This window comes from Aethina tumida, chromosome 5 (genome assembly GCF_024364675.1).
Source record: "Aethina tumida isolate Nest 87 chromosome 5, icAetTumi1.1, whole genome shotgun sequence".
Classification (NCBI taxonomy): Eukaryota; Metazoa; Arthropoda; class Insecta; order Coleoptera; family Nitidulidae; genus Aethina; species Aethina tumida.
This window is the reverse complement of record NC_065439.1, coordinates 16,030,722-16,050,661: the sequence shown is the minus strand read 5'-3', so window position 1 is coordinate 16,050,661 and position 19,940 is coordinate 16,030,722. Positions and strand designations below refer to the sequence as shown.

Genomic DNA, 19,940 nt, shown 5'->3' with positions numbered 1-19,940 from the left:
ACCTCAATAACCAACAAAATAAATAGAATTTAGGTTATTAAGTTAATTTATAATTTTTATCCACTTTTTAGTATAATTAAAAATTTTATGTATTTATTAGTTTTTTTAAATTTTATTTTATGCTTAATTTTTGATAAGTTATAATCAATATTTTTAAATTTTAATTTTTTTATTAATATTAATAATAATATTAGTTATAAGATAATATAATAATAATTATAAGAAAATTAGATCTTCTTAATAATAATTTGACAAGAGAATTTAAAGAATTTATTAGTTATAATGTGTATTGTTTTAAATATTTTTCTAAAGATGTCTTATTCTTTAAATACACTTTTCAAATTATAAATTTAACAGATTTTGAAGTAAATCTGTTAAAAAACAATAATTAATATCTTGAAGTTTTCTAAAATATTAAATTTTTCTAAACTTCTAAATAATCACTAAAATAAATATATTTAGATTATTTTGAGAATTTATAATTTTTGAATTTTTAGGTAATTTTATTGCATTTATTAAAATAAAATTTAATATTTTGATGTTTTTCAAAACATTTTAAAATTTAATATCTTGCAACTTTCTAAATTATTTTCATATTTTTCTAAACTCTTAAACATACAACAAAAAATTTGTTTATTGAATTTTTCAGTACTTTTATTATCTCTAAAAATTTGACAAAACTATAACAAAATATTTTTGTTAAAATCGCGGTTTATTTAGTATTATTTTATATATTTTCTAAATTTATCATCAATATATTTAGGTTGCTATAAATATATTTTTAAATTCTTTTTTCAAATTATAAATTTAAATATTTTCGAAATAAATCTAATAAAATAATAATAATTAATATCTAGGTTTTCAAAAATATTTTTAAAATTTTTCTACTCTTCTAAATAATCACCATGCTTAGATTATTTTGTGGGTTTATGTGTTTTGAATATTTTACTACTTCCATTACCTCTAAAAATTTAATAAAATGATTAGTTTTTGTAAAAATTACAATTTATTGTGTACTATTTTATATATTTTTCTAAACTTCTCCTCGATATATTTAGATTGTTATTAATATATTCTTTAAATTCATTTTCCCAAAATATATATAACTATTTTTGAAGAGAATTTAATAAAATAATAATTAATATCTTAAAGTTTTCTAAATATTTTTAACATTTTTCTGAACTTCTAAATAACCAGCAAAAAAATACATTTAGATTACTTTGTGATTTATGTGTTTTGTATATTTTACTGCATCTATTACCTTCAGAAATTTTACAAAATAATTAGTTCTTTTTAAAATTAAAGTTTAATGTGTACTGTTTTAAATATATTTTTTAAAGTTGTCATCGATATTTTTAGATTATAACTTATATGTTCTTTAAATTCCCTTGTCAAATTATAAATTTAATTAATTTTGAAGTAAATCTATTAAAATAATAAATAATATAAATTTTCTAAAATATATTTAAAATTTTTCTGGACTTCTAAATGACCAGGAAAGAAAATATGTTTAGATTATATTATGAATTTATTTGTTTTGTATATTTTACTATTCTATTACCTCCAAAAGTTTCATAAAATGATTAGTTCTTCTTAATATTAGAATTTATAGTGTACTAGTCTATATATTTTTCTAAAGTTGTTATAAATATTTTTTGATAGACTAATATATTCTTTGAATACTCTTTTCAAATTATAAATTTAACAGATTTTGAAGTAATCTATTAAAAAAATAATAATTAATATATTGAAGTTTTTTAAAATATTGGTAACATTTTTCTAAACTTCTAAATAATCAACCACTAAAATAAATACAATATATTTAGATTATTTTGAGAATTTATGGTTTCTGAATTTTTAGGTAATTTTATTCCATTTAATAAAATAAAATTTAATATTTTGATGTTTTTCAAATTGTTATTAACATTTTAAAATTTAATTTTATATTTTGTAAATTTATGTTTTTTTATATTATTTCGTTCTATTAAAATTAATTCTATACTAAATATTTAAATAAATTCCTTAAAATATTTTTAGTTTGTTACTACTGAATAATAAATTGAACTATTTTTATAGTGATTCTACATAATTTAATACCACATTCCTCCCCAAAACTTATCTCACATTTCTCAAAACTAATAAATTACCAACAAAATGAATTATACAGCAATAAAAAATAATATAAGGCATTTTTATCGACCCTCCATAAAAATTCGTTACTCGCAAGCACAATCTTGCGAGATAAAAATCTAACGTTTAGCTGTGATAAAAACCCTAATTTCTTACCCCACGACATTTTCAATTCACAACCACACACACTCTTCACACATGCATCCGACCGACTGTTTCGTAAAAATATGCGATTCCTACAGAAAAATCAATAACAAATATATTTTATTATTTGTCTTACCTCTCGGTGGATTCGAATGCACGTACAGTCCGTTCGCTTTATTCTCTTGCACGCCGCGTTTCCTTAACACCGGCATTTTCACACATCAAAAAACTCACATGACACGATCGAGCTTTTCTAACTGCATGTGTATGTGTGTGTTTCACTTGGAATTAATCGGTGCGGGTCATTGAATAATAAATGATGTCTGCTTTTTATTTTCGACCCGCAATCGATTTTCTGCGACGCAATGTTTTTCGAAAAATTCGACGTGTCGATCAATTTTCAGTTTACCAACTCTGGAAAGGGAATATTTGGGAGAATTAAGGTTGATTCTTCCGAGAATCTAATAAGATTTAGTGGTTAGCAATTAGTCTCGTAAAAATTGACTTCTGTCCTTCTATCCAATTAAAATATTCATAAAATCTAAGAACTAATAAGGTTAATGGTGTGTTGTGCGACCTTTTGTGGTAAATTTGAACGAGACTGTTTAAATATTTAAGGGTGTTTCGTGCAGTCGGTTCTTTATGAATGTTGTAACAAGACATTTGTAATTAGTTCGTGAAAAGGCAAATAAATTTAATTCGAGGTGTTTTTCACGTTTTGTTTTTATTTAAATTTTTCCACGAAAAACTATTAATCATGTTTGATAAAGCTTTTAAAATTTACATATTTTAATATATATACTATTATAAATAAAGTTAAATTAATTAATATAAAAATTGAAAATCTTTCTCCAAATTTCTCCCAGTTGGTAAAACATTTATAAAGAAGTAATCAACTGAATACATGTTTAAACAAAAATAGTTTAACAGAATTTTTAACCATTATACACTTTAGTTAATACAAAAGTTAAAAAGCTTGCCCCAAATTTCATCTAATTGTTAAAACATTTATAAAGAAATAATCAACTGAATAAATGTTAAAACAAAAATAATTTAACTGAATTTTCAACCATTACACACTTTAGTTAAGACAAAAGCTAAAAAACTTTTCCCAAATTTCTCCCAATTGGTAAAACATTTATAAACAAGTAATCAATTGGACGAATGTTTTGAAAAAATAGTTTAACAGAATTTTTAATCATTACACTCTTAAGCTTTTCAAATATTTAATTAAGAGAATAGTTAAAAAAATTTTCTTTAAATTTCTCCCAATTGTTAAAACATTTATAAATAAGTAATCAACTGAACAGATTAAAAAAAAAATTAGTTTATCAGAATTCTTAACCATTATACTTTTATGTTTTTAAAATATTTAATGAAATTTCTCTCAATTAGTAAAACATTTATAAACAAGTAATCAATTGGTTAAATGTTTTAAAAAATTTTAGTTTAACAGAATTTTTAACATTTCACTCTTAAGTTTTTAAAATATGTAGTTAAAAGTTAAATAGCTTTCCCCAAAATTGTCCCAATTGGTAAAACATTTATATACAAGCAATTAGCTGAATAAACGTTTTAAAGAATTTTATTTTAACGGAATTCTTAACCATTGCACTGTTAAGTTTTGATATTTATATTTAGTTAAGATAAAAGCTAAAAAGCTTTTTCCAAATTTTTTCCAATAGATAAAACATTTATAAATAAGTAATCAACTGGATAAATGTGTAAAAAACAAATTTAGTTTAACAGAATTTTTAACCATTACATCCTTAAGTATTTAAAATATTTAGTTAAGACAAAAGTTTAAAAACTCTTCTCAATTTTTTTCCAATTGGTAAAGCATTTATAAATAAGTACTTAACTGGATAAATATTTAAACAAAAATAGTTTAACAGAATTTTTAACCATTAAACTCTTAAAGTTTTGAATTTTAAATTAGTTTAACAGAATTTTTAACTATTATACTCTTAACCTTTTCAAACATTTAATTAAGAGAAAAATTAAAAAGCTTTTTCTAAATTTCTTCCAATTGGTAAAACATTTTTAAACAAGTAATCAACTGGTTAAATGCTTTAAAACAATTTAGTTTAACAGAATTCTTAACCATTATACTCTTAAGTTTTTAAAATATTTAGTTAAGACAAAAGCTAAAAAACTTTTCCCAAATTTCTCCCAATTGGTAAAATATTTATAAACAAGTAATCAACTGTATAAATGTTTTAAAAAAATTTAGTTTAACTGAAGTCTTAACCATTATATTTTTAAGTTTTTAAGATATTTAATTAAGACAAAAACTAAAAAGCTTTCCCCAATTTTCTCCTAATTGGTAAAACATTTTTAAACAATTAATCAACTGGATAAATATTTAAACAAAAATAGTTTAACAGAATTTTTAACCATTATACTCCTAAATTTTTAAAATATTTGGTTAAGACAAAAGCTAAAAAGCTTTCTTTAAAATTCTCCCAATTGGTGAACCATTTATAAACAAGTTATCAACTGGATAAATATTTTAAAACAATTTAGTTTAACAGAATTCTTAACCAATATACTCTTAAGTTTTTAAAATATTTAGTTCAGACAAAAGCTAAAAAACTTTTTCCAAATTTCTCCCAATTGGTAAAATATTTATAAACAAGTAATCAACTGTATAAATGTTTTAAAAAAATTTAGTTTAACTGAAGTCTTAACCATTATATTTTTAAGTTTTTAAGATATTTAATTAAGACAAAAACTAAAAAGCTTTCCCCAATTTTCTCCTAATTGGTAAAACATTTTTAAACAATTAATCAACTGGATAAATATTTAAACAAAAATAGTTTAACAGAATTTTTAACCATTATACTCCTAAATTTTTAAAATATTTGGTTAAGACAAAAGTTTAAAAGCCTTATTTAAAATTCTCCCATTTGATGAACCATTTATAAACAAGTTATCAACTGGATAAATATTTTAAAACAATTTAGTTTAACAGAATTCTTAACCAATATACTCTTAAGTTTTTAAAATATTTAGTTCAGACAAAAGCTAAAAAACTTTTCCCAAATTTCTCCCAATTGGTAAAATATTTATAAACAAGTAATCAACTGTATAAATGTTTTAAAAAAATTTAGTTTAACTGAAGTCTTAACCATTATACTTTTAAGTTTTTAAGATATTTAATTAAGACAAAAACTAAAAGCTTTCCCCAAATTTCTCCTAATTGGTAAAACATTTTTAAACAATTAATCAACTGGATAAATATTTAAACAAAAATAGTTTAACAGAATTTTTAACCATTATACTCCTAAATTTTTAAAATATTTGGTTAAGACAAAAGTTTAAAAGCTTTCTTTAAAATTCTCCCAATTGGTGAACCATTTATAAACAAGTTATCAACTGGATAAATATTTTAAAACAATTTAGTTTAACAGAATTCTTAACCAATATACTCTTAAGTTTTTAAAATATTTAGTTCAGACAAAAGCTAAAAAACTTTTCCCAAATTTCTCCCAATTGGTAAAATATTTATAAACAAGTAATCAACTGTATAAATGTTTTAAAAAAATTTAGTTTAACTGAAGTCTTAACCATTATACTTTTAAGTTTTTAAGATATTTAATTAAGACAAAAACTAAAAGCTTTCCCCAAATTTCTCCCAATTGGTAAAATATTTATAAACAAGTAATCAACTGTATAAATGTTTAAAAAAAATTTAGTTTAACTGAAGTCTTAACCATTATACTTTTAAGTTTTTAAGATATTTAATTAAGATAAAAACTAAAAAGCTTTCCCCAATTTTCTCCTAATTGGTAAAACATTTTTAAACAATTAATCAACTGGATAAATATTTAAACAAAAATAGTTTAACAGAATTTTTAACCATTATACTCCTAAATTTTTAAAATATTTGGTTAAGACAAAAGCTTAAAAGCTTTCTTTAAAATTCTCCCAATTGGTGAACCACTTATAAACAAGTTATCAACTGGATAAATGTTTTAAAACAATTTAGTTTAACAGAATTCTTAACCATTATACTCTTAAATTTTTAAGATATTTAATTAAGCCAAAAACTAAGAAGCTTTCCCCAAATTTCTCCTAATTGGTAAAATATATATAATCAAATGGATAAATGTTTTAAAACAATTTAGTTTAACAGAATTCTTAAACATTATACTCTTTACTTTTTAATATATTTATTTAGGACAAAAGCTAAAAAACTTTTCTCGAATTTCTCCCAATTAGTAAAACATTTATAAACTAGTAATAAACTGAATAAATGTTTTAAAACAATTTAGTTTAACAGAATTCTTAACCATTATACTCTTAATTTTTTAAAATATTTAGTTAAGACAAAAACTAAAAACTTCCCCAAATTTCTCTCAATTGGAAAAACATTTATAAACAAGTAATCAATTAGACAAATGTTTTAAAAAAATTTAGTTTAACAGAAATTTTAACTATTTCACTCTTAAGTTTATAAAAAATTTCATACCAATTCAAAACTATCGATACAACCGAATTGAATATTGTAATTTTCATGAATATTTTACGTGATATTATGTTTTCGTGGCGGGAAACACCCCGCCGTTCGAAACTTGAGAACTCCCGAACGAAAGCGGCACACGTTCACGTCGAGAGACACTTCCAAATTGGAAATAATGTGTTCGTGCACGGAAGCTTGACCGACCGCCGCGAATCAACAACTAACTCCGTCCGACTCCAACGACTCCCGACTTCAAATCGCCACCGCCGCTCACCCTTCTTCTCGGACCATCACGCGTATTTTTTTCCCCTTATTAATTAAGCCTTAATTTTTTCTCGACGCGGATGTGGCGCAAGGACTGAATTTAGTCAAGGATAAAGCCGTACGGAAATAACTGAACGATGTGGAAATTAAAATAATTTTTTGTGTGACTAACCCTCCATGAGTCCAATGTCTGGAGAAGCCTCGCTTTTGGAATGCATCACTTCACAGACCGATCGCAACTGAATTTTCGTTGGACTGCAATTGCTTTTTATATTTTCAGTCGGGCGAAATAATTTATAATTGATAAATTTATGCGGGTTCTGAATTTGCAACTGTACCGTACTTCTAATCGCAATGCGATTCTAACGCGACCGATAACGTTCAGCAAGTTCCACGCGCCAGGGAATCCAACGAATCTCGAATAAAATATCTACGATATATATGTTATTAATAGAAAAAGTGCAAGTCGATTATGAAAATGCAACGATTTACATAAATGCGTTGTGGGATATAAAACGACAATGTCGAGATTGTAATCTAGCCAAATACATGGACTTAACAACTTCCTATGTAACCTCTAACTTTCGCAAGGTTGCAAGAATTACTTGTTTCTAACTAATAATTCATTAAACCAAAAAACTGTTTTGGAATATAAAATAACAATTTCAAATTATATTCTGACCAAATACATAGATTTAACAAATTTCTTTGTAACCTGTAATCAAACTTTAAACCAGTTTTCAAAGTCCTAGTAAAATAAGTGTTTGGACTATAAAATGGCAATTTCTGGTTGTAATCTGGCTAAATACAACTTCCTTTTTAAATATGTAATTTCAGCAAAGTTGAGAGAATATTTGTAGTTTTTAGTAATAATTCATCAAATTCTAAATTAGTTTTCATTCTCCAATCAAAAAAAAAATTTGGAATATAAAATGACTATTTCTGATTATATTCTGGCTAAAAATGTAGATTTAACATCTTCCTTTGTAACCTGTAACTCCAAAACAAAGTTGAAAGAATTATTTGTAGCTTCTAAATAATAATTCATCAAACCCTAAATAGTTTTTATTCACCAAACAAAAAAAGAGAGAGTTTTGGAATATAAAAGGATATTTTCAGATTGTATTCTGGTCAAATACATGGATTTAACAACTTCCTATGTAACCTCTAACTTTAGCAAGATTGCAAGAATTACTTGTTTCTAACTAATAATTCATTAAGCCAAAAAACTGTTTTGGAATATAAAACAACCATTTCAAATTATATTCTGACCCAATACATAGGTTTAACAAATTTCTTTGTAACCTGCAATCAAACTTTAAACCAGTTTTCAAAGTCCTAGTAAAATAAGTGTTTGGACTATAAAATGGCAATTTTTGGTTGTAATCTGGCTAAATACAACTTCCTTTTTAAATATGTAATTTCAGCAAAGTTGAGAGAATATTTGTAGTTTTTAATAATAATTCATCAAATCCTAAACCAGTTTTCATTCTCCAATCAAAAAAAAAAAAGTTTGGAATGTAAAGTGACTATTTCTGATTATATTCTGGCCAAAAATGTAGATTTAACAACTTCCTTTGTAACCTGTAACTTCAAAGCAAAGTTGAAAGAATTATTTGTAGTTTCTAAATAATAATCCATGCATTTGGCCAGAATACAATCTGAAAATGTCTTTTTATATTCCAAAACTCTTTTTTTGTTTGGTGAATGAAAACTATTTAGGGTTTGATAAATTATTATTTATAATTTTTTGGCCAAATATATAGATTTAAGAACTTCCTTTGTAACCTGTAACTCCTGCGAAGTTGGAAAGAATTGTTTGTAGTTTCTAAATAATAATTCATCAAACCCTAAACAATTTCCAAGCAAAAAAAGAGAATTTTGTAGTTTAAAATGACAGCTTCAGATTATATTCTGGCCAAATAGTTGTATTTAACAACTTCCTTTGTAACCTGCAATTCCTGCAAAGAATTCCAAAACTCTCTTTTTTTTTGCTTGGAGAGTGAAAACGGGTTTAAGGCTACAAATAATTCATTCAACTTTGCAGGAGTTACAGGTTACAAAGGAAGTTGTTAAATACAACTATTTGGCCAGAATACAATCTGAAGCTGTCATTTTAAACTCCAAAACTCTCTCTTTTTGCTTGGAGAATGGAAATTGTTCAGGGTTTGGTAAATTATTATTTAGAAACTACAAATAATTCTTTCCAACTTTGCAGGAGTTACAGGTTACAAAGGAAGTTCTTAAGTCCATATATTTGGACAGAATACAATCAGAAATTGTCATTTTATATTCCAAAACTCTCTTTTTTTTGCTTGGAGAGTGAAAACGGGTTTAAGGTTTGATGAATTATAATTTAGAAGCTACAAATAATTCTTTCAACTTTGCAGGAATTACAGGTTACAAAGGAAGCTGTTAAATACAGCTATTTGGCCAGAATATAATCTGAAGCTGTCATTTTAAATTCCAAAATTCTCTTTTTTTGCTTGGAGAATGGAATTTATTTAGGGTTATTCTGGCCAAATAGTTGGATTTAATAACTTTCTTTGTAACCTGTAACTTCCGCAATGTTCAAAGAATTATTTGTAGTTTCTAAATAATAATACATTAAACCTAAACCAAAACAAAAGAGTTTTTGACATTTTCGGATTATTTTTGCAACCTGAAAGATTAGTAAGGTTGTAATAATTATTTGTTCTCTCCAAATAATAATAATGAAACCAATTTTAAGTATCCAAACAAAAAACAATTGTAATGGATTATAAAACGACAAATTCAGTTTGTAATATAGCCAAATAAATGTATTTATTTGTAACCATTAACTTTTACAAGGTTGGAAAAAAATATTTATTGTTTCCAAATAATAACTCATCGAAACACAAACCAATTTTAACCTGCAAACAAAAAAAATGTGTTCAAAAACACTCACGATAATGATCCATAATTTAATAACGTTCTTGGAGTATCGAAGTGTTTAATAGGGAGGAAATGGGGTCGACTTTTGTTATACTGTACAATAGATAACCAGGTTAAGGGGTTGTAAGTTTTCTATCAAAAGGGACAATGTGGCATTGTCTTCGATTTCGTAGTGTTTACGTGTGTCTGTTTTATTGATGCACGAATCGATAATTTACGCCGTAATGTTTATTTAATTACTATATCTGGACTTTATCTAAGAATCTTAGATTGTATCTTGGTGAGGGAACCATGTCTAGTTTTTTGATGGTTTATTGAACTGTTGCGTCTAACATTGTTTCATCAAAAAAATGTATTATTGTTTAATAGTTTTGGTATCACAAACGATCGAAAAATTGTGCTTTTATTTAACTTACAGCCACTAAAACAACAACGAAATTAAATACACGGATATAAAGGATGTTGTGGCAAAATTACAAACAACTTTACATGTTATATCGACACGTCAATCAGGAATTTGCATGTTTTTAGCTTTCATTAAAACAAAATCGTTTGGCTGCCTTGATGGTGGGAAAGTTTCCTGATGGATGCAATTTTTAATTCGCATTCCCATAGATCTTTTCCTACCTTTGTTTGTTCTCGCAAATAACGACATTTTTTATTACTGCTACCCGCAAATTTATTGTTCCAGTTTGTTTCAATGAAAAACCCCCACAAGGGTAATAGTAACGACCTATTCGTTGTGACTTCCTCACAACGAAGATCGCAAACGCCGATTCGGCACTAAATTTACATACACCCCATCAAGATAAACAGTTGCAAAAGAAAAAATCACATTTTAATCAAATTAACCATAATCGATTGGTCGAAGTTAATTGTGTGTTTGCATATTTAATAATGAATAATCTTTATCGTGGCATTTTTGTAAGTGTCTATCTATAACATGCCATGGAACGTGACAATTTCGATTTGTTGTTAGCGACGTCGTGGCAACGAAAGAGACAACGAAATCATTATTGGCACCTTTATCGGGGTATTTGTACTGTTACTCATGATCCGTCGTCACAATTTATTTCATTCCATGTTTTTGTTCAAGTTAGAGCCACAGATTCATTTTATTTTTCATGTCATTACATTTAACATTTAATTTTTTTTAATAATTATGGTTAACTAGGAATTGAAATTTACATATTTATTTAGAAAGGGCGAATTTAAAGAAACAATGATACAAATAAAATACATACAGATGGGTCAAAAAACTCGACTACTTTTTCTTAGGCATCTTTAAAATGGTGTCACTTACAATAATGCATTTGTTTACATTTAGCTGGAGGTTGTTATTCTAAAGTGTCAATATCACTTTGTAGAGTAAGATCTTGTACAATACTGTCAACTTGATAGTATAGCTTCAGATCATCAACATAGGCTAGACTACAGCATAAAAACAAACTCAACAAGTCATTGATGAATAAAAGGAATAATAGAGGTTCCAAGTTAGACCCCTGCGGTACACCAGAGGATGCAATGTGAGATCTAAATCCATTGTAGTTGAGGTAACAAGTTCTGTTTCGTACATAACGTTCATCTGACTTTTACAATCTATTGACGAACTTATATCATGAGTTACACATATCAAATTAGTGGCGGTGGACCTGTCTAATAATAAAAACATGCTAATTAAGAGAAATTTTATAACGAACACTTTGATAAATGACAGAATATAACACCTACTCAAATATTTTAGAGAAATTATACTTAATAAAGAGATAGGTCTGTAATTATTAAAATTAGACTTATCACCTTTTTGAATACTGAGAAGAGACTTTGCTCTTCCTCGACAGTCAGGCGATACATTGATGATATTCTGCAAACTTTGTTACCTTCTATGAATTAATATGGATCAAATTTTACTTTGCAACAAGATAACCCGAGACCACACACTGCCAAAGTGATTCAAAATTTCTTTGTAAATCATAATTTGGGGATTATGGTGTGGCCAGCGAAAAGTCCCGATATGAACTCGATAGAACATCTTTGGGATATTCTAGGGCAACGTATAAGAAATCTGGAACCCGCAAACCACCTTCAAGAATTAGCTTAACAGCTTCAGAGAGAATGGAACAGTGTACTCCAAGACTTGATCCACCGGATAATATAATCAATGTCTCAACGTTTTCGCCGAATTTCGAAGAAGTATAATAATAATAATCACTATTAAATATTTAATATTTTATATGTTATATTAATTTGAATATTAGCGCATATTTCCATTTTTGTTATACCCTTCTCTACTATGATTAAATTCCGTAAAATTTATAGTTCAATTGTTTTACGGGTGTCAGCTGTAAAATTTCATATATTATTAAATAAAAACTTAACACTTTTTGAAGTAATACCTATTTCGTTGTGACTAGTTTATATTTAACCATTTATATAGATACTGACATAAAACCTTTGAATTGTCAATTTAATAGTGAGAATATTGGAGTAATTTTGGCAGTTTTCCATATAGAGGGAAGGTTTAGATTTTAGGGACAAATTGAAAATAATTTCTGATGGTTTCAAAAATATAAATTTGCAATCCTTGATCAATAATGCAGATATGTGATCATCTCCTGCAGTTTTTTTGTTGGCCAACTTGTCGATACTATTCAGTAATCATTCACATCATTGAGCTGAACACTTTGATGATTAGAAAACGCAGAATCAGCGCGACGATAAGACAAGGCAATAAATACCCCACCAAATTCATGAGCAAATTGATCCACGATATCTTGAGAACTAGTATAAGTACGCTATCATCTCTCATTACTGGAAATATTCGAGTAATGACTTGTTTTTGGTGAACGAAATTCCAAAAAGACTTGTAATTAGTGTTAATTGCAGCCTCAGATAGACAAAGATAATGCTGATAGCATTATTCAATCACAAACTTTACAGTCTTTCGTATTCTACTAAATTCTTCATCAAAACAACTTCAAAATTCTGTAGTACAATCTTCGACATCTTCACAATTCGTAAGGTAAGTCCAATCAATTGAAGAATACTCGATTTATTTATTTATTTTTTTTCTTTTGCAATAATTTAAAAATATTTAGGTGTTCCCTAGACACTTTGGTTGTGTTAATATATAAACTTTAAAATAACTATAATAATTTACTACAAATATAAATTTAATTTTGGTGGTGCATTAATTGTCTCAAGAGGAAATATGACCGTAAGTAACAATTTCTCGCGCATAACAGCAAAACCTCACGCATTTTAACATCTACCTCGCGCACAAAAATAAAAATGTCGCGCAAAATAACAAGATGTCGCGCATTATAAAAAAATTGTCGCGCATTGTAACAAAGTGTCGCGCACAATTTTGAGCAGTCGTCCGTGAGGAGTGTTCAAAAGTCGCGCGTCGCGCATCATACCTGGTTTATCTAACGACAATTCTAACCCACGGGAACCCGGAGCGCATGTGTCGATAAGCTGGTGGCCCACTCGACAGTGAGACTGGCCAGCCGCCATTGCCGCAGATTCTCAGAATCAACGGTAAGTTCATTTTACACCATGCACCCCCTCCAAAATGCGAAAAAGTATCGAATTTGTTCGAGAAATCGGCGGCAATGTTAACTGGTTTTCGTGCCGATGAGAATTTATGCATGCGAATTGCGCGACTCCTTCCCTAAATTGCCGGTATCAGTCGGTTATTCCGGGCGTGATGCTGACGGAAATTTGTTGACGCATTCCGACGAATGTTATGATGATAAATAAATAAACAATACTACTAATGTAATCTAGCCAATTTATATTTATACTTGACTTGATACGTTTTATGTACATCCCTGTCTTGTTCTTTCATTCCTTCTTTGTCAGCAAACAAGAAAATTCAATTTTTGCCCAACCAGTTTCTAACCCAGGCGAAATAATGGTGGGGTTGTCGGGGTAGTTTTGCACCTGGACTGTCGTCCTCGACTTGAAATGGGTCTTGAGAGGTAGTTTATTCGTTAGTCGGTGACGATAATGATCGCGGTGAAGGTTTGAAAGGTATTTTGGATTTATTGATTTTGACGGTTATTAATCGGAGGTGGCTGCGTTCTGATTTTTGGGGGATGAAATTTTATTCTCCTCTGTCCTTGGGGAATTACAATTTCGGAAGGTGATTTTTGAATTTTCAACTGTAGGGGTTTGGTGCTTGAGGTCCAAAAGATTTGATGCGAAAAACGTTTAACTTAATGAATCGGAATGTAAGTAGGAGGTAATTTAATAAATTTAATAAACATTTAATGGAACAGTTATTTGCAATGTCATTTATAAATTGTGAGAAAACATAATTTTTCAAATATTTGGATTACTTTTAAAATATTCCAAAATATGACATAACCTGATGATGAATGATTTAAATTTATTGCATTATTCCTATCGTAATTTTGAACAAGATAACATCATAAAACAATTGGAATAAAACTCGATGGCCTTGCAGATTTAACAGTACTAGTGGCAAATGTAATATGGACATAACGAAAACGATAAAATGTGATTAGATTACATATAATCTTAAAGAAGGAAAATAAACATGTAACACAAGCTTATCATAGTTTGCACTTGCAACACGTCAAGGTTTTATTAAACCTTAAATTGATTGTTGAAATTAATGTTTCAGCATTTTCTTATGGAACCACCCAGCATGACGCTGCTCCACCAAGGCCCAACCATCCCCCCAACCCATAAGAGAAAGAACAACAGACACAACCCCATGACCGTCCAACCTGAACGTCTCACCCTCGGCGACGAAGCCAAAATGGTACAACCATAATATTCCTGAGCCAATCGTATTATCCAAATAAAACTAACGACTTCTTCCACCTCCAGGAAATGGCGTCATTGCCGAGCAAAACACCAGTGTCGGTCCTCCAGGAGCTGCTGAGCCGCAGAGGAATCACGCCCAAATACGAACTTGTCCAGATCGAGGGGGCGATCCACGAGCCGATATTCAGATACAGGGTGTTCCTCAGCTCCGATCTCGTTGCCACGGGCACCGGGAGGTCGAAGAAGGACGCGAAACATGCGGCGGCCAAGAACTTACTGGATTTGCTTATTGGTAAACTGACTCCCGACCAGGCCAACCAGACTAATGGCACCCCCGGAGCAAACGATATGTAAGAATGTTACTCTATTTAGTTATTCACTTTTTACTGAACACAAAAACAATGCCTACTAGATTAATTGATCTAAAAATAAACTAGTCACAATGAAATGGGTTCACATATTTTTTTGTTACATTTTAATGTTACAGTAAACTTCTTTATTTTTTTGTAATATCTGAAGAAAAAATTAAAATAATAGAAATTTATCATAAAATGCTTCAGAATAGATTTATTTAATTCGTGAATAACATTGTTTATCGGTCGTCTTCACCATACTGTGACGTGAACAACTCTGTTCTTGGAAGATCTATTGTACAAAAGAGACATCTCAATCGAGATGAAGTTGTTAGGGCCCACAAGAAGGTCGATCGCAGAGGTACGTGACAAACTTGCTCCAAACAAGGCAACTGGTTATTCACACGATTGTCAAATCGGTGCAGAGAAATTGGTGTCAGTCATAGGAGACCATATACTGCTCCTCACAGACTGACTACTCCTCAAGAAGACATTTGGTTCAGTTGTCACTTCACGAGCGAAAAAGAACAACTCGGCAGTTAAGAAACTTTCACTTTATGGCTACAGGGGCACATTTATCTATTCAAACCCTTCGTAATGAAACCAATCTACATTCAAGACGTACAGCTCTTGTTCCTAAATTAACTAAACCACACAGGAGAATGAGAAGAAACTGTGTGCCTGTAAACACTTTAACTGGAACATGAACCGATGGTCTCAGGTTCCCTTTACAGATGAATCCAGGTTTTGGTTTAGATCAAATGATGCACGACAAAAAGTCTTAACTGTGGCTGAAAGAAGAGCTTTTGGAGGAGGATATGGGGTGGTATAATTTCAGATCGACGTTCTGTCCTTCACGTCGGTTCCCCGACAGCGAGGCGATACATTGATGATATTTTGCAACTTATGTTACCTCCCATGAATCAATATCGATCAAATTTTACTTTGCAACAAGATAACCCGAGACCACACACTGCCAAAGTGGTTTAAAATTTCTTTGAAGATCATAATTTGGGGGTTATGGAGTGACCAGCGAATAGTCCCGATATGAATCCAATACAACATCTTTGGGATATTCTAGGGCAAGAAATCTGGAACCCGCAAATAACTTTCAAGAATTAGCTCAACAGCTTCAGAGAGAATGGAACAAAGTACTCCAAGACTTGATCCACCGGTTAATATAATCAATGTCTCAACGTTTTCACCGAATTTCGAAGAAGCAAGGGTGGACACAGTCACTATTAATTATATGTTATATTAATTTGAATATTAGTGCATATTTCCATTTTTGTTACGTCCTTCTCTACTATGATTAAATTCCGTAAAATTTATTCTTCAAAATTTCATATATTTATTAAATAAAAAGTTACAAACACTTTTTGAAGTGATACCTATTTCATTGTGACTAGTTTATATTTAACCATGGCAAAACGATTTATATAGATACTGACATACCAGTTAAATTAATTTTAGAGTAATCACCGTCATTTCTAACCACTGAATTGTCAATTTAATATATATTTTTTTAGGAAACTGCTCTATACTCGTCTTTCTCTATCTATATTAAGAAATTGTAGATGGCATTGGTATACATAGCACCAAATTCAAATTATTTGCTTATGTAATTTGTATTGTGATTTTTGTTTCACTATATGAATCATCTACTTTTAATCATTTATGAACAACAAATAACAAATAAAATGTCTGTATTATTTATTACAAGATGTTGTTTATTAAATGAATCAATTTTTATATATACTTTATTGCTAATGATAAATAAAATCCACTTATTCCACATTAGTCTTACAACAGTTAAATTGGTGTTAAGGAGCACAATTTGAAAAATGGGTTTTCCAAAGTGTTTTAAAATTAAAAAGGAACCAAAGTGTGATTATTTTCCAACCCCTAGGTAACTAGTTTGTTATAGTAATATATATTTGTATGGATTATCTGATAACAACGACACAAATGCGGGAAAGTACTTGTATTAACATGTATTTCTTTTAGTACTGCCCAGGTGGTGTCGCCATACGACGATAAGGTGATGGGCAACCCGATAGGGTGGCTGCAGGAGATGTGCATGTCCCGCAGATGGCCGCCACCGTGCTACGATATGGAAAACGAGGAGGGTCTGCCGCACGAGCGTCAATTCACCATCGCCTGCCAAGTCCTGAAGTTCCGCGAAGTTGGTACCGGCAAGTCGAAGAAGCTGGCCAAACGGATGGCTGCACACAAGATGTGGCAGGCCCTCCAGGACATGAATCTGGAGAACGCGGGACTCCAGGATGAAGAGGACGACGTAAGTGCCAATTAAATTATATCATATGTAGAAATGTTTTGTTATTTAACAGGGTGTCTAGAGAGTCAAGTAAAATATTTAAGTCGGCGATTGCTGAGTTATTTGGAAAAATTTTCAGCCCTGCTCTCATAAATATTTTACCTTATTTTGAAACACTCAGTATATATTTGTAAATTTTATATATTTATTTTATGTTCTTGTTTTCTTCTTTAATTTATTATACTATAAAATAAAGACTTTTAGTGTCTTAAATAAATTTTTAAAGCAATTCTTCTTTTAAAATATAAATGTTGATGATCCCTGTTTTATTCATTAAGTTAGAAATACATAATGCTATAATTTACGTAAATTGCTTGTACGTCACTTGAAGCTGAAAAAAATAATCTGTTTACTTTGCATATCTAATTGTGAACTGTACTTAACATTTTAAAATAATAAACGAGTTTTGCATAATTAAAATCTACCCCGTGTTGAACATATTAAATTACTTCATGGAAATCAGAATCGAGCTGTGATGGTATCAGTATTTGTACGCTTTGAAATACAATAATCATAGATAATCGAATGCAAAAATAATAACAAAATTTCTTTGTCAGCATTTGTGACTCATTTGTTAGGCAACATTTAGTTTAGTCGTCACTTCAGCATTGGTTCGATCAAACTGGTCATTGAGTGAGCTGGTACTACAAGTCCAATCTGTCCAGTCCGTTCCTAGTTAGAGTTAGAGACTAGTTACATTCTCCTGGATCAAAACATTCGTTCAACCATCGTTTTATATTGAAACCTTTATTCGCATGGTGTCAGTAGTGCATGTTTTAAGTGCCAGGTTCGAGGTGATTTTTACTATCTTTCAATGAGGCGCCCGCCCATATAAGCGCGTACAAAACACGAGAAATAATTGAAATGACGTATCCGCGTTCCATTGTGTTGGTCCACCAATGAAAGACAGTAAAAATTCCGCCTGCCGATCCGTAACGGTATCATTTCAATTTTTCTATGTTTTGTTCTAGTTGAGCAAATGCCCTAACTTGGAGGGACGCTACGCCTGTTTGAAAGATAGTAAAATTAAGAAAATGAACACCAGTCAAACGCAAAAAGTCGCCCAGTTCCACAAGAATCTGAAACAGTCTTCCGGCGTCAAACTCAATGAGCTACAGGTAACAACCAACCAATTCTCTAACAGTCCTAGCGGCGCATCATTACGCAGACGTACTAACCCCAACGACTGTTTTTAGAAAATCCCCCTGAACACGAACGACCTCAATTTCTTGGAGATGTTGGGCGACATCGCGCACGAACAGAACTTCGAGGTGACCTACGTGGAGGTGGAGGAGAAGTCGCTTACCGGACAGTACCAGTGTCTGGTGCAGCTATCGGTGATGCCGGTGGCGGTGTGCTACGGTACGGGGAACACGACCAAGGAGGCGCAAATAAAGGCAGCTCACAACGCGCTCGAGTACTTGAAGATCATGACGAAGAAATGAGATGGTGACACGTACCAGCATGTAAAATCCTCGTTGTTTTTGTAAAATTAACTTACCCAACGATCGGTGATTTTTGTCTACTAAACAAAAGGGTGCCGGACGTGTTTTTGCCGGTTAGAAGTTAAGGGGCGTTGATCGTCTTTGTCATGGCTTTTCTTCTCTATAATATAATCTCGTTTTCGCCATATATCATATGTGTACATTCATTGGTTTGTTTACTGGTTGTATTTTACAGGCAGGACCACTTTCGTAGCACCGATCGTATGATTCAGATGATTTGTGTGAGTGCGTCAGCTCGGTGCGTCGAAAGTGGTCCACAAACGGAGAAGAATTGCATCTAATTTTTTTACAAGCTATACTTTGCATAGAATTAGTGGTTTTTTTCGAGGATCTTTTTACATATTAAATGTGTTTACTTTATTAGTTGTACGTATAATATGCACTTAGTAAATATCAGATCACTGTATGATAAATCTTAACTTAATAAGCTGTTTTTAAACCAACCCACTTCTCACAATCCCTTAAAAATTGTGGCACGTTTGAAAATCGTTCAAACGAATATTGAGAGGATTTATCAATGTGGTTTCTAGGTATATTTAAATGGTGTTTATTATGTAATATTAATAATAATTAGATTAGCTTAGTAATCTATATAGGCACTAGTATAATATGTAACTTTGTGATGTACATATATTGTGCATTGTACAGCGTGTTCGTAAAAATAACGGTACCATAAATATCATGCATGTGACCCATCGTGAAATCATTTTCGAACACACTGTAAATCTTGGATGTAATATTTATATGACAGTGCCCCAAATGCGATATGTATACATATACATATACGATTATATACATAATCGTTATATTGTGAAAAGGGAGCATTTATTTAATGCAAAGTATAGAGGTTGTACCCATTTATTTCATAATTAACATATATGTCAATAGAGGTGTCATTTTTCTAGATAACTCCAAGCATGACAGTGTGTTATTGTATCCGAAGTTATTTTCTTAATATGTAGTCTTTAACTATGATTCATATTGATGTGTATGCTAATTAATATAAAATTATCATATGGCTTAAATAA

The 19,940-nt window shown here is 29.9% G+C and overlaps 1 protein-coding gene across 4 annotated transcripts in view; it reads left to right on the top strand.

The window, feature by feature from the left end:
• Positions 1-19,940, top strand: part of LOC109601586 (interferon-inducible double-stranded RNA-dependent protein kinase activator A homolog B) — a 25,493-nt gene extending 5,553 nt beyond the window's left edge. Inside the window, exons 1-6 of one of the 4 annotated variants that reach the window (XM_020017833.2) lie at positions 13,303-13,459; positions 14,571-14,711; positions 14,780-15,066; positions 17,077-17,368; positions 18,379-18,525; positions 18,604-19,940. In XM_020017833.2, the coding sequence (XP_019873392.1) occupies positions 14,580-14,711; positions 14,780-15,066; positions 17,077-17,368; positions 18,379-18,525; positions 18,604-18,852 (1,107 nt within the window). In that variant the 5' untranslated portion in view covers positions 13,303-13,459; positions 14,571-14,579 and the 3' untranslated portion in view covers positions 18,853-19,940. Of the gene's footprint in view, positions 1-13,302; positions 13,460-13,989; positions 14,155-14,570; positions 14,712-14,779; positions 15,067-17,076; positions 17,369-18,378; positions 18,526-18,603 lie in introns of those variants that run through there. The other 3 variants (XM_020017831.2, XM_020017832.2, XM_049968223.1) reach the window with 3 other exon arrangements.